The following is a 16,444-nucleotide window of genomic DNA, read 5'->3' on the forward strand; positions in this document are numbered from 1 at the left end:
AAGATTTTTCAGATAAAGCACTCAGATATTCCCGTATTTTCTCCAGGAAATACGGTGAGTGCTTTCCAGGCTTCGCCGCACGGATGGCCTCAATGGAGCTGAGACTATCTGAAACGATGAAGTAATGGTCTGAGGGCAGGGTGTCAATGATCCCGAGAGTATACTGAGTGGCAGCTAATTTTGCGACGTAAATTGAAGCAGGATCATTGAGTTTGAATGAGGCAGCAAGATTTTCGTTGAAGATACCGAAGCCTGTGGACCCGTCGAGAATTGATCCGTCAGTGTAGAACATTTTGGCGCAGTCGACTTGATGGTATTTGTTATAGAAAATATTTGGGACCACTTGTGGGCGAATATGATCCGGAATTCCACAAATCTCTTCCTTCATGGATGTATCGAAAAATACAGTTGGATCAGAAGTATCTAAGAGATGAGCACGGTTGACGTTATACGTAGATGAATTGATGTTCTGTGCCATGTAATCGAAGTACAAGGACATGAATCGGGTCTGAGAATTAAGCTCGACAAGCCTTTCGCAATTTGCAATCACCAATGGGTTCAGAATATCGCATCGAATGAGCAATCGATATGAGAGGTCCCAAAATCGATTTTTCAGCGGAAGAACGCCCGTCAGCATTTCGAGACTCATCGTATGGGTCGAGTGCATGCAACCCAAGGCAATACGCAAGCAACGATACTGGATTCGCTCCAGTTTGATGAAATGTATGTTCGCAGCGGAGCGAAAGCAGAAACATCCGTACTCCAACACTGATAATATCGTTGTTTGGTACAGCCTGATTAGGTCTCCTGGATGGGCACCCCACCATATTCCAGTTATTGTACGGAAAAAGTTGATCCTTTGTTGGCACTTCTGTTTCAGATACCTAATGTGACATCCCCAGGTACCTTTAGAGTCGAACCATACCCCGAGATATTTGAATGTTGAAGCCTGAGCAATAGTTTGATCCCTTAATTGAAGCTGTAGTTGCGCTGGTTCACGTTTTCTAGAAAATACGACTAGCTCAGTTTTCTCCGTGGAGAACTCGATACCCAGCTGGAGAGCCCAAGCAGACAAATTGTCCAAGGTATCTTGCAATGGTCCTTGCAAGTCGACGGCTTTAGGACCTGAAACAGAGACCACACCGTCATCTGCAAGCTGCCTTAGCATGCAGGAATTGACAAGACATTCGTCAATGTCATTCACGTAAAAATTGTAGAGGAGAGGGCTTAGACATGAGCCCTGGGGAAGGCCCATGTAGCTAAATCGTGATGTCGATAAATCGCCATGCGAGAAATGCATTTGTTTTTCAGACAACAGGTTTAGCAAAAAGTTATTTAAAATTGGCGAAAGACCATGGTGGTGCAACTTCTCATAAAGAATGTTGATCGAAACTGAATCGAAAGCCCCCTTAATCAGGCACGTAGCCAGAGGGGGGGCTAGGGGGCTAAAGCCCCCCCCGAAAATTTTCAAAAATAAATTTAAGAAACAATATGTTTTTCGGTGACTCTTAAAAAAATTGTATCTTGTTTGGTTTCAACAAATTAATGCGAGAATTGTGAGGAAGATTGCTATTTCGAACCACCGAAGACAGCGGTCAGGATATCTACTCAGTATGCTGAGTGTGATAAAACAGTTCCCTTCATATTGTGTGACTCGTCGGAAGACAAACGAAACTGTTACTTTAATTCTTGCTGTGGGGATCTGTCGAATGATTGAGTCGCAGAAGCAAGAAGTAGTGCTCCAGCCAAATACGGAGGCTATTGACTTCAGGTCTTTTCGCATAAGATCGATCTTATGCGAAAAGACCTGAAGTCAATAGCCTCCGTATTTGGCTGGAGCAACATTAATGATGTGAAATATTTGCTGAAGGTGATTATGGAGGTTATGCTTACGAACATCGCCTTTAACGAGTTTAACCATGTCAGGCGTTCAGTGCTGATGCCATTTAACAAATTAGCCCAGGCGAAACCAGTCATTTTGCATAACAACTTGTAACATGTGGTTGATCCTCATATATATGGACGATGAGAAAATCAATGCTCGGCTACAAGATCTGATACCACTTACTTGCACCGTGGCTATTAAAAGACTCCTGTCACATTTGGAAAAAATGGTATTCATTATAAAGGACACATCTAGGAAGTATATTAAATGGTGTTTTTGTGGTGAAAATCTAGGTGAACAGACATATTTCCTCCAACCTGACCCTGCACGTAAAAACTGAATGCGATAGTATTATTTTACACATTATATCTTTGCATATACATAGTCTCCAAAACCATTTCCTGAAAAACAAACATTTGTCAAATTTTGGCTGCTGTTCGGATAATATTGACGGCAAAACCTGCGTCTAGTATCTCAAAATCAACGGTCGGCACCATCATTGAGGAAGTCGACACTCGTGACCCGTCAGAAATTCGCGAACATGGACATGGCAGTAACCACTATGATGATAAGGAAGTGTACGAGATAGAAATGAACACCACCGCGACACTGTTGGTTAGGAAAAATATTTCTCAGCCTAGTAAATAGTTCTCCACATGCAATCGCTAGTTGTTCGCACGAGATCTGTAGGACAACCATTTACGTTTTATCACTTTCATTGTTCACATCATGGAAATATATTGAAGACACAAGGCTTCATTTAGCTAATGCATTGAACCGAATAAAATAAACGAAATATATAATAAAATTGCAGAAGTTTTATAGAAAAGTGAGCTCAAAAACTGTCCCAAAATGAGAACTTTATCGCTAGTGGTTGTGTCTAACAAAACTCAGATATTATGTTATATATTAGCCAGAATAAAGTTAGTTAAAGCATAAGCAGATTGAGTTTCTGTAATAGGTTAGTGCACTGTACGCTTAGTAGAAACATCAGGCATCTCACTCAAGCGTGCTAGACAAAAACATTTCCGTTAGTTGATGACAATATAGTCGAGAAGACAGTTTTTGTTTTCGCGTCATTTTAATGCAATAGTATTTCTGTTGACACTCAATTTCATTTTATGCGGAGAATGCGGTCCGTATTTAAACATTATTAGTCCGCAAAGTAGTGATATTTTAAACAATCGAACAATAAGCAAGAAAAAGGCCAAAAAATAAACAAGCCAAAAAGTGGTAAAACAGCGGTTTTTCTGAGGTGTTCATCAACCCAAGAATTGTATACCGTCGTATATTACTAATGTTGTTCACATACAGAAACGTACATAGTAGCGGTAGGACTATCTGTTGTGATTTTATCCTTACTTTTCAACGGATGTCAATAGATGCTAAACCACATATTAGTCAATCAATCATAATAAACTTAATGTTGTAAGCAGCAGCATTTCTGTCTCTTTCGATGGTTTCCAATTAATGTCCATGTAAGTCTAAAAACGACGTGACGATACAGTGAACAAACATCAGTAGCCTATCACGGAGAGCGACTAAAATGTTGTAACTAGTTGAGTCTACAGTCAATAAATTGGGATTAATGTTTCGATTTCATGTTTTCGTTTTATTTGTGTTCGTTATGGAATAAAATGAGAGAGATGAGCAGAGATCACGAAGAAAAAGAGAGAAAAAATAATAAATAAATTGAAATCGACCCAAGAGCAGCTGTTCTATATTTTCTGGGCACTCAACTACAGAACAACAGAAATCATCAAAGAAAGTTGGCCTTACACCTACGTTACTCTTCGACAGAGGTGAAGTAAGTGCGATGTATACCCGTCCATATGTCGGAATAAAGAGATGCTGAAATTATTGAGCTTGTTCATATTTATAATATTTCTTTTTTTTTCAATCTAAAATTTTATTTGAAACGGCTCAATGCGTTAGCACAACTGATCCGTGGGTCTTTTAATTTTTTTTTACAATAAGTAAAAATAAAAAAATTCTAAGAATGTCGGTCTGCCAGATCTTGTTGACGCAGTTTGCTGCTGCGTGTTGAGATCTTTTTCCTTGGCGGTGAGGCCGCTTGGTGGTCATTCAGTCTGCCTTCTCTCGCGTTATCGTTCCCGTCCATGTCGTCATCGGTACTGCTTTCTTCCTGTTCACGATCAGAGGTTCTTATTTGTTTCTTGTTCTTATGGGTCGCTGTTGTATATCCGTCTTCATCGGTATTTGCTTCTTTATTGGCGATGCTAGTTGTTGGTTTGGGAGCGGTTGTCGTGGTCGTTGTACCTGCATTATTGGGTAATTGGATCGTTGTTTTAGGTTTATCTGAAGGTATCGGTGGCTGCTTGTTAGAGTTGGCTGTAGTAGATGAGTTTTGACTAGTTGCTTCGGCGCATGTTTTTCCGTAGTAGGCTGTATAGTTACAGAATTGGCATGTTGGGGTCTGCCCGGGATATGTAATTAGCGTTGTTTGCTTATAGGTCACGCTATCCTTCGGTGATTTGCATTCGATAGTCATGTAAGAAGGTATTGGTTTAGTCACTCGCATTCTCACAATACAAACGCCATTGGGAATGCCGGAGAAAAAATTTCTCCAGGTGTCATTCGTAATAGATTCTACTTCTCCATATTGCGACATGATTTGCTTGATGAAATCCTCCTTCGTGCGCGGGGCCAAATCATGGATACGCACGTCCACCATGTCGTTTTCCATATGCACGGGGATCTTGATTCTGGTGTTATTAAATTCGACCTCGTGTTGCATGTTGTTCTTTGCAATAAAGTTTTCGGCCTGTGCTAAGCTTCTAAACGTGATCAAAACACAGTTTTTACGTGATGTAGCTGAATATAGGTAACTTCAGCGAGATTAAGCTCCATTTTCACTTTAACTAATTGTTCCACTTCCTTAACTGTTCGTGTTATCCCGTAGCACAGGCACTTTTGCTTCATTTGGCAAACTCATTTTACTCCGCAGCCGGGGGCAACGATACAATTTGCATGTGCACTGATATAGAACAATAGCTAGCTTGATTCACTGGTGCCTGTAGCCTGCTATAGCGTAGCAATTTTTTTTGCTTCTGCTTTTTGCGACATCAGAAGGTAGACCTTCTAGTTCTTTTGGTAATACATTTAACAAATTTCACGTACCGTCAAGTCCCCAGTTACCGTGCGTTTAGGTGGATTTGACGTGACTTCAAATCCTGTTTTTTTATCAAAATGAAAACCGCCCTCATAGTCACCGTAAAAATACCTATCTAAATACGTCACAATTTAGAAATAATATAAAACTATTACCAACAAAACGAGAATAAGTAGTTGAGGACATTTGTTTGGCACCAGTGCACGTTATATGATCAACTTACGGTGTATTTAAAATTTTGATTCAACTTTAGTTGGAATGTTTCAATAAAACGATGAAACGAAAGGATTTGGGATCTGGATCTCTCCGATGGATTTAGGGAGCTAGTTCTTTAAATTTCGTGATTTTGAAACTGCACGGTGGACGACACATGCACGGCGACTGGCGATTTGAAGGAAAATTAGAAGATATTAGTAATCAGTGTTTTCATTCGATTTGTAGACAATTTTCTTTAATCAATTAAATTGTGGGCAGTTTCCTTCAGTTGATTTAATCATTTAAATTTATATTTTGATCCTATTGATTACCAAAAATCCTTCCTAACTGGGGTTCTAATCTACCCGACCAAGGCTAGTCTTGAAAATAGTTTCATTTAAATAGAATATATCAAAAAATTGTGTTAGCATGATGCCTTGGAACTGGTAATACTCGCAGAACACCAGACAAAGAAAATAGAAGTTGAACCGTCTCTGCGCATCTACAAATCGCTTGCTAAATCAGAAGATTTTGTACGAATTTCGACATTCTCTTCGTTCGAACATTTTATGGATATTTTTCTACTCATTTCGGTTTAGCATCTTCTACGCCTTTTAAAGGTGTAGCTTGGAACACCTAGTGTTTTCCAGCACCGTCAAGCATTGTCATATTCGGTTAGCGCATAGATACTGTGAACTCTAGAATATACTTTGTTGTAACGAGAGTAAGTACTATAACCTTTCTTGTGACAATGAACATATTTTTAGGATTGTCTTTGATTTGGAATTGATTTCATTATGAACTTTTCAAAATTTAATTTAGTTTCTAGTGACTATATCAAATTGTCAGAATTAAAAGCTTTATGCAAATTTTTTTAAGCCCCTCCCGAAACAAAATCCTGGCTACGGGCCTGCCCTTAATATCCAAGAATACTGATGCCATCTGCTCTTTGTTAGCATATGCCATTTGAATTTCTGTTGAGAGCAACGCAAGGCAATCGTTCGTCCCTTTGCCTTTGCGGAAGCCAAATTGTGTATCTGACAGTAAGCCATTTGTTTCGACCCAATTATCGAGGCGAAACAAGATCATTTTTTCGAATAACTTCCGGATACAGGACAGCATTGCAATCGGACGGTACGAATTGTGGTCGGAGGCTGGTTTTCCTGGTTTTTGGATGGCGATGACCCTCACCTGTCTCCAGTCATGTGGGACAATGTTACCCTCAAGAAACCTATTAAATAAATTCAACAAGCGTCTTTTGGCAGAGTCTGGCAGATTCTTCAACAAGTTGAATTTGATTCTATCTGGCCCCGGGGCTTTATTGTTACATGATAAGAGAGCAAGTGAGAGCTCCACCATCGTAAACGGTGTTTCGTTTGCGGTATTGTAAGGCGACGCGGCGCGGTAGATTTTCTGTGCCGGGGCGGAATCTGGACAAACCTTCTTGGCAAAATCGAATATCCAACGGTTTGAATATTCCACGCTCTCGTTAATACTGTTTCGGTTTCGCATACGTCGGACCGTGCCCCAAAGAGTGCTCATCGATGTTTCTCTTGTTAAGCCGTCGACAAACCGGCGCCAGTAACTGCGTTTCTTAGCTTTCATTAAATTTTTCATTCGCTTTTCTAATATTGCGTACACTCGATAACTAGCAACTAACCCGTCGTTCCGGAAGGTTTTATACGCGGCAGATAGGGGGGGAGATCAGATATTACCTTCCACTTGCAATCTAACCGTAGTGATGTCGAGCATAAAGATATGTCCAGTGCACTTGCTTGCGCAGGTGGTCTAGGAATCCGTGTCATTGCCCCTGTGTTCAGAATTGTCATATTGAAGTTGTCACAAAGGTCTTGAATTGTCGAAGATCGATTATCGTCGTATAGACAGCCCCACCCCGACCGTGAGAGTTAAAATCTCCAAGAAGCAGGCGGGGCGAGGGAAGGTGTTCAATCACGTTGGAGAATCTTCGATATCCCATCATGGCCCTAGGAGGAATGTAAATAGAAGCAATGCAAAGATCTTTGCCTTTGATTGTTGTTTGACAAGCGACAACTTCAATGCCTGGCGTCGAAGGGAGGTTGATTCGATTGAAGGAGTAGCTCTTTTTGATCCCTAAATGTGCCCCTCCATATGAGTCTTCTCGATCCAAGCGGATAATGTTAAAATCGTGGAAGTATCTAAATAAAAGTATCCCTAAATGTACCCCTCCATATGACTCTTCTCGATCCAAGCGGATAATGTTAAAATCGTGGAAGTTGAGGTTTATATTAGAAGTTAGCCATGTTTCACATAGGGAAAATGCATCACAATGATTGTAATTTAGCAAGTGTTTTAATGAATCAATTTTTGGGATAATACTTCTGCAGTTCCACTGTAAAACAGTGATCAGATCCTTGATTCCGTCTAATAAGTTAACCATCGAAGGATACGATCGCTGTAAGGAGGGGCCATTGTTCAGTCAACTGTTTTAAACATGTTCTTACTGTTGGTAGAATAGCAACCAGCAAGCTTTTCAGAGGATCGGTAATGTTGAAAGCTGTGAATATCCAGTCCACAATGTCAGAAAATTTAAGGAATCCCGTTTTAGGTTGAGTTTCTGACTGTAAAATTGGAGCACTTGGGATTTTTGGTGCCCCGGGGAGTGCTGGGAACTCCTGGTTGTATCTCAATTTCCCAAAACCAGGAGGTATTATCTTCGGATTTGTACCAGCACTTCCAGTTGATGAATTATTTTTATTTTGTACCTTTGTTTGGGACAACCTAGGACCGTTACGAGGAAGTTCAGGTGAGTTTTGATTAGGTCCTTTCCTAGAGTTTCCAAGCGGAGCCAAAGAATGCCCCTCGCAAGGGTCGTTAGAGGCGTTATCGTCAGTTGGTAAGAGAGCGAATGGGTTTTCGGAGATAAGTGGAACAGCTCTTTTAAGCATTTCTGCGTAAGAGCGTCTGGAGCGATGGTGGATCGCTGGATTGTGGATTCTCCTCACAGTAAACACACTTCTCAGCGGGCCTACTGCAAGTATCATCCGCATAGCGTTCCCCACATTTACCGCACCGTTGCTTGTTGCTACAGTAGGTGGCCGTGTGACCTAGCTGCTTGCAATTGGAACAATTCATGACCCGTGGTACAAACAGGCGTACAGGTAGACAAGCTCCTCCCACTTCAACGTAGCTCGGAAGTGCAGATCCGGCGAAGGTTACGCGAAACGAGTCTGATGGATAGTAATTCCCATCTTCGATGGACTTTGAGTGCAATTGCTTGTACTCCAAAATCTTAACTGATTGAAGGTTAGGGTCCTTAAAGCGGCCAGCCCCATCATTCATCAGATCATCGACAGTTAGACCCGCATCACTTACCACACCGTCGATCTCCACATCACGAGAAGGGATGTAGACGCGATACTCCAGCGTAAAGAGGCTATTGCTAACGATATCATTGGCATGTTTCAAGTCAGTAACGACTACGCGCAGTTTATCTGACTGAACCTTTTTAATCTCGGTTACGGCCGAGTAACGTTTTGTCAGCTCCCGTGCAACAGTTATGCTGTTTAACGGTTTATTTTTGGGCCGAAAGTATACCACCCAAGGATCAGCGGATCCATCCTGGTAAACCTTGACTCGTAGGGGCTGTGAGACATTGGGGGAAAGTGGGGGAAGTGGATCGACCATAACATTATCTGTCTCCGAATCAGATATACGTTCCTCTTCCCCATAAGATTCGTATTCGGATGGTGATCCTTCTGTTTGTTCCATTTTGTTTCGGGAGCAACGCGCTCGACCGCACTGTTTAACTTAAATCAAAATAAAAAATCAAAAGCAATAAAAAGAGAAAAAATGGATAAGAAAAGTAAAAAACGAAACACTTCACCAGTTGGTTCCTGACGAGCTGGTAGGTCAATTGATCCTTCGTTTGTTTTATCCGTCACCCGCGTGACCTTCACACAGTAGAGAGCTGATATAGCTCGTCTAAACAAAGCCGTCTTTCAGGCAAGAAAACTTTTTAGTAACGCACTTCACTGCACTACTTTAACCGATATCGCAGGTAATAATTATCACTCGCGGGACTGTTTATTAGTAATGCTTTACTACAGCCTCTGCCACAGCATGCACCTTCGTACTACCGAAAAAACTAAACCACACCGAAGAGAACAAAAAGCACTTGTTTCTCGGTACAAAGTTCGGTTACGAATGAACCGTCCCATTTAATAATATTTAAACAACCCATCAAAGCGTAACGAATATAAGATCACTTTTGGCAACAATTAGCTCTGATTTCGAGCATACACAACTTTCTACGAAGACGCGTCTGCGATATCCGAAAAAGTAGAATCGACACAAGAGCTTTCTCCGGAGGAAGAGTACGGGTTCGTGGATGGCTTGATTCTCGATACTTTGATTCAAGCTCAGACTAAACGCATACCAGACGCGAACTCTCGCGGGCATCCTCCCAATCCTTGGTGGTACAAAGAATGCTCAGACGTGTACGCGGAGAAGGCAGCGCGTATAAGACCTTCCGGGACGACGCACGGTGGAGGATCTTCGAACAAAAGACGGACAAAACCTAAAATGTTGTCTAATTTTGCTAAAAATCACAAGTTAAGCTAATTTTGAGGTGCTGAATTCATTTTTGATGTCAAAGGTCCTAAAATATTAGATGCATTTTTTCCATACAGTATCATTGAACCTTTCTTATGACTATGTTCCCATTTTTATGATAGATTTTCCGTTACTGTTCATCAATATCAACAATATCATAAAATATGAAGAACACTACTTTAAATCCATTGTGTAACGTGTTGGTTTACTATAAATTTTCTAATTATCTTGAACAAAACACCATGCGTCTCCATAGCAGCAACAAAACTTAAAAATCTCCTCAAACCCGTTTGCGCACCTAGACGCAGAACGAGACCATGTTATTCGAAAAGTAGAGGTAATTTCCTGTAGAATGTATAATATGTGACCGTTCCAAAATGTTTCGCCTGATTGTACAGAATTCATTCGTGATAGAAGTATTTTTGATCTGACAACCTCAAACATAATTAAACGAAAAAGTCATAGTTCCATGCAAATTTAGTGAATATATTATTATCACAGACCAAGTTCTTTCGTTCACATATAAAATGAAATTAGTTGTGTTAAAATCGGACCTAAATCAAAAGAGCAACATGCATTTGAAGTGAACATATAAATTGTGGTTTTGGAAAAGAAAATCATTAAAAAGTCTGGACATTGCTTCGTTTAAACTGCTGTTAAGCTACCGACACTAGGCGATGACGGAAACGCACATGAATGGTTTGATGAAAGCCAAAAAACTTAGCTACTGGCGCCGGTTCGTCGACGGACTAACGAGAGAAACATCAATGAGCACTCTTTGGAGTACGGCCCGGCGCATACGAAACCGAAACAGTACTAACGAGAGCGTGGAATATTCAAACCGTTGGATATTCGATTTTGCCAAGAAGGTTTGTCCGGATTCCGCTCCGGCACAAAAGATCTACCGCGCCGCGTCCCCTCACGATAACGCGAACCAAACACCGTTTTCGATGGTGGAGTTCTCACTTGCACTCTTGTCATGTAACAATAAAGCCCGAGGGCCAGACAGAATCGAATTTAACTTGTTAAAGAATCCACCAGACTCTGTCGAGAGACGCTTGTTGAAAGTTTTTAATAAGTTTCTTGAGGGTAATATTGTCCCTCATGACTGGAGGCAAGTGAAGGCTATCGCTATTCAAAAACTAGGAAAACCAACCTCCGACCACAACTCGTATCGACCGATTGCGATGCTGTCCTGTATCCGAAAGTTGTTCGAGAAAATGATCTTGTTTCGCCTCGACAATTGGGTTGAAGCAAATGGCTTACTGTACAATTTGGTTTCCGCAGAGGCAAAGGGACGAACGATTGTCTTGGGTTGCTCTCAACAGACATTCAAATGGCCTAATATAGCAAAGAGCAGATGGCATCAGGTTTCCTAGATATAAAAATGGCTTTTAATTCAGTTTCTATCAAAATTCTTTCTGAGAAGCTGCACTAGCATGGTCTTTCACCAACTCTAAACAACTTTTTGCTAAACTTGCTACATGCTACATGGGTCTTCTCCAGGGTTCATGTCAAAGCCCCCTTCTCTATAACTTTTACGTGAATGACATTGACGAATGTCTTGTCAATTCCTGCACGCTAAGGCAGCTTGCAGATGACGGTGTGGTCTCTATTACAGGACCCAAAGCCGTCGATCTGCAAGGACCATTGCAAGATACCTTGGACAATTTGTCTGCTTGGGCCCTCCAGTTGGGTATCGAGTTCTCCACGAAGAAAACTGAGCTAGTCGTATTTTCAAGAAAGCGTGAACCAGCGCAACTACAGCTTCAATTAATGGGTCAAACTATTGCTCAGGTTTCAACTTTCAAATATCTCGGGGTCACATTAGGTATCTGAAACAGAAGGACCAACAAAGGATCAACTTTCTCCGTACAATAAACGGAATATGGTGGGGTGCCCACCCAGGAGACCTGATCAGGCTGTACCAAACAACGATATTATCGGTGATTGAGTACGGGAGTTTCTGTTTCCGCTGCGCTGCGAACAAACATTTCATCAAACTAGAGCGAATCCAATATTGTTGTTTGTGTATTCCTTTTGGTTGCACGCAATCCACACATACGATGAGTCTAGAAGCGCTGGCGGGCGTCCTTCCGCTGAAAAATCGATTTTGGGACCTCTCATATCGATTGCTCATTCGATGCGATATCTTGAACCCGTTATATATTTCCTGATTATACATCATATTAACATGATTTAATCTGTTCCACAATATTCCGCCACGTCACTCGGTCAGTTGCTGCTTGTCTCCAACCTCTCAGGTGCCCGATACTCGCCAGGTTCTGCTCCACTTGGTTCAGCCACCGGGAACGCTGCGCTCTTCTCCGTTTTGTACCTACCGGGTTGGAGGTGAAAACCAACTTGGTGGAGTTGTTGTCCGGCATCCTCACAACATGCCGCGCCCACCGTACGCTTCCAGCTTGAACTATCTTATCATTCAAGAGCCTAACGACCTGTTCAGGGTATCATCCAAACAATAGGAGGAATCGGTGGACTATATAGGTTAAAGTTCGTGTATAATATTTCTTTATTAGGGGCTCGCTCTAGCATATTGTTTCCCAATACTTTGACATGTGTGTACCTGGGGCAATATGTCAAACTAATGGGCCTAGCATATGTAAGAGCGAGATGATAAATTTTCAGTGTTATACTATGTTCACACTACAGAGTTAAAACACGTTATAATAATTAGCAATAAGAAAAATGCCATCAAGATAGCGTTAAAACACGTTTTAACTCGTAGTGTGAACGTAGTATTAACAGCGACATGCGACCTCTAGTAGTTATAATCTCTTAATTAATGTTTCTTGTAAATACACACATTAGGTTTATGTGCCAGCAAATAGTGACTATATGCCTCCGTTAAATGCAAAAATCTATGTGTAAAATCAATAGGCATAACGTATACTTTTTTTTTGAGTGAGTATAACCACAGAGAACAGACATATAAGCTAGAACAAACTTTCCCGAAAAACCTGTGTAAACATTTAAACGAAAATACGTTGAAAATCACCATCGCATACAGGTTCGCACGCGTGAGTCACCATTGTATCCAAGTTTTCATACAAGTCCCGTATAGTGATTGCTTGCCGATCGAAGCGCCGACCAGTGGCAAGTTGCTACTTGCTGTTGTCATTTCAAAGCGTCAGTTTAATTTCTTACACAAGTTGAAAACTTTACTTGTATATCAGTTCTCAGTGGTGTAACAATCAATATATGAAATTTTATTGTAAATCTACTGCAAGAACTCCGCGTCAAACTATGTTGAAACAGTAGTAACTATAATATTTATTGTTTTAAGATTATTTGTAGGATAAATGGTATTGAAAACTCTATTCGGGTGTGCAATATATTTCTAAATTTCTACGTGTCTGATTGCACCCGGTGTCCGTTTCACCAACATTTCCTCTACACACGTTGTTTTTCAAAACGTTCAAAACTGAGCAAAGAACATACTCGGATATATCCTGGCATCCCTGCACCTGCATTACCGACGTTAGATCGCCATTCATGACTGAATGCGAATTCGCAGTGTTTTTGTTTCAAAAACAACATTGTCGTAGTTAAATTTATTAAATATTTGGTCCGGCTTCTCATATTTGTGCAGTGAATTCTACATTTACGGACAACAATAATTTAGTCAAACATGGATGTGGGCGAACTGTTATCATTTAAGGTGAGTGAACGGTAGGAAAGGTATTCCAATTTATTTTGTTTACACATTGTCTATTCCCAGCCGGAGCAAACACCTAAAAGAACCTCAGATTTTGAGGATGATGATGACGACTCACCGGAGCGCCGGCCAGTTGCAACCGCTGCCCCTCCACCAAAAGTAAGACGCGATGAGCAGACCCCGAACGTAAGGGCTAAATTGCAGGTTCCTCAAAAGGAACCGCAGATAAGTGAACAAGAAAGGTTGGACATACTTAAATTTGTCGAGACGGAGGAGCCTGAGGGTGAAGTTTTAGACGAAGCCGGGTTAAAAAAGATTCTCTTGCTGTTTGAGAAACGTGTGCTAAAGAATCAGGAGATGAGAATAAAATTTCCCGAGAATCCGGAAAAGTTCATGGAAAGCGAAATCGAACTCAACGATGTAATTCAAGAACTTCGTTCGGTAGCAACCGTCCCGGATCTTTATCCTCTACTAGTAGATCTGAATGGCGTCTCTAGTCTACTAGAATTACTTTCTCACCAAAATACCGATATCAGCGTAGCAGTAGTTGATTTAATTCAGGAATTAACTGATGTAGATATCTTGCACGAAAGTCTGGACGGGGCAGAGACGTTGATTGAAGCACTTCGTAATCAGCAAGCAGCTGGACTGCTAGTGCAAAATCTAGAGAGACTTGATGAAACTGTCAAAGAAGAAGCGGACGGAGTTCATAACACTCTGGCTATTTTTGAAAATTTGATTGAAATAAAATCGGAGATTGCTAAGGAAGTTGCAGAACAGGGTCTTTTTCAATGGATTTTCAAACGATTGCGGGTGAAGATGCCGTTTGATACCAACAAACTATATTGCAGCGAGATTCTGTCTATTCTGCTGCAGGATACCCATGACAATAGAAAACTGCTTGGAAATTTGGATGGAATTGATGTCCTTTTGCAGCAACTTGCGGTACATTAGTTTGGTATAATTTTGAACTTCCACTTACGCGTAATTTTTCTTTTAGGCTTATAAACGTCACGATCCTTCCTCCACCGAGGAACAAGAGTTTATGGAAAATCTATTCAATAGCCTTTGTTCAGCTCTGATGGCAACTGAAAATCGTGAAAAGTTCCTAAAGGGTGAAGGATTGCAGTTAATGAATTTGATGCTGCGAGAGAAGAAGTTATCGAGGAATGGGTCACTCAAAGTATTAGATCATGCAATGTCTGGTCCCGACGGGCGTGACAACTGTAATAAGTTCGTCGATATTTTGGGTTTACGAACTATATTCCCGCTATTTATGAAGACACCGAAACGAAACAAAAAACGATTACTGAGCACGGATGAGCACGAGGAACACGTTGTCTCCATCGTCGCCAGTATGCTAAGAAACTGTAAGGGGGCGCAAAGACAACGCATGCTAACAAAATTCACAGAAAATGATTTTGAAAAGGTAGAACGACTGATGGAACTGCATTTCAAGTATTTAGAAAAGGTCGAGCTGGTGGATCACGAAATTGACCAACAAATTGTAAGTTAGGGTGGGAGGTTGATGTCGTTCTTTAAAAAAAATGCATCATATCTTTCAGAATACAGGTGAATTGGAGGAAGACGAAGATATAATTTACATCAAGCGATTATCGGGGGGACTATTTACACTACAGCTTATCGACTACATCATCTTGGAGATCAGTTCAACTGACGTTGTCAAACAGCGCATACTGCAGATCTTGAATTTGCGAAATGCCTCAATGAAGACCATACGACATGTTATGCGTGAATATGCTGGAAATTTAGGTGATGCTGGAGATTCGGACTGGCGTGAACAGGAACAGGCACACATTATTCAACTAGTCGACCGTTTCTAGTTAGTCAGGTTGAAAGCGAAAATAAAAGGTATTTCAAAATAAAGATCGTTTATATTAATTACCATTCTCGAAACATACAATACAGTACAGCATTGTCATTCCGTTATAGAAAAATTAAACGATGATAAAAAAATCGCTACCTGCATTTTGCTTTGAACGGATTTTTCCGTTAATGGATTTAAAAATAAAAGCAATGTTTTGGGGACCATTCATAAATTACGTAACACTTAAGAAAGGTGAGAGTGTATGACAAGAATTTTTTTAGGGAATTTGTTACGTACTAGGGCAGGGGAATAAAAAAATTTGTTACACGAGGGGAAAAAGAGTCAATTTTAGGTAATTTTAGCGTTACATAAAATGTCCCCTGAAGCATCTAGCAGTGCTTTTGTGCTTTTCTCATACATGATCCCTTTTGAATTACAGTAGAAATTTCGAAATTTCAACTACATGGTCATTACAATTGGCATCTAGTTATCTACGTGTACAAGTAACAAAACAAATATTGGATTTTTTTCCTTTTTTATTTCGACTAAGTCACATCTTCTTTTTTACATTTTAACGACATTCAATTAGCTAGAGATTACTGGGTAGGGAAAGTTATGAAAATTAGAGCCATAATACTCAAGTCATTAGAACAGGCTTAATATCGTACGGGCTTAATCTTTGTCTGCTGCTAGTGAGGGTCGAGCTTAGGCAGCATAACTACGAATCACCCGAGTTCACTAGCATGTGTCCTGGTAGAGATAGATAGACATCTTTACCGTGACAACCGACAAAAATTAAGCCACGCAAGATCATCACTGAAAACCTGTCGACGATTAGCATCAATCAAATTTTATCACTATCACAATATAAAAAGAAAATTAAGTATTTGGTCGTTTATGATGTTTAAAAACAAATCTGATGCATTACATTTGGTTTGGAAAAGTTATATAATATTTTAGAAAATATGTGTTTAAATCCATCTCGAAGATCTTTCCACAATTTTTTTGAACGGTTGTATGAGATCGTCGAACTAATTATTTATGAATTTTTTTCAAGTACGATTAATTTCTAAGTACTTTTGCCTGGAAAAACATGTTTTTCGAAAAAAAAAAATTCACGATGCATGCAAAAAA

The 16,444-nt window shown here is 40.5% G+C and overlaps 1 protein-coding gene across 1 annotated transcript; it reads left to right on the forward strand.

Moving 5' to 3' along the window:
- The first annotated feature begins 13,301 nt into the window (after positions 1-13,301).
- Positions 13,302-15,369, forward strand: LOC131683777 (beta-catenin-like protein 1). Its single transcript, XM_058966072.1, has 4 exons — positions 13,302-13,485; positions 13,546-14,427; positions 14,483-14,989; positions 15,048-15,369. Exons 1-4 carry the CDS (start codon positions 13,456-13,458, stop codon positions 15,324-15,326), a joined length of 1,698 nt encoding a protein of 565 aa, XP_058822055.1. The 5' UTR covers positions 13,302-13,455; the 3' UTR covers positions 15,327-15,369.
- The last annotated feature ends 1,075 nt before the right edge of the window (positions 15,370-16,444 follow it).

The sequence above is a fragment of the Topomyia yanbarensis genome, chromosome 2 (assembly GCF_030247195.1).
Source record: "Topomyia yanbarensis strain Yona2022 chromosome 2, ASM3024719v1, whole genome shotgun sequence".
Lineage (NCBI taxonomy): Eukaryota > Metazoa > Arthropoda > Insecta > Diptera > Culicidae > Topomyia > Topomyia yanbarensis.

Bases quoted from the DNA above. Each gene is read 5' to 3' on its own strand.
- LOC131683777 (XM_058966072.1), top strand. From the start codon at position 13,456: ATGGATGTGGGCGAACTGTTATCATTTAAG. The intron at 14,428-14,482 runs GTACATTAGTTT...TTTTTCTTTTAG, and splicing joins TCCTTTTGCAGCAACTTGCG to GCTTATAAACGTCACGATCC. The intron at 14,990-15,047 runs GTAAGTTAGGGT...CATATCTTTCAG, and splicing joins ACGAAATTGACCAACAAATT to AATACAGGTGAATTGGAGGA.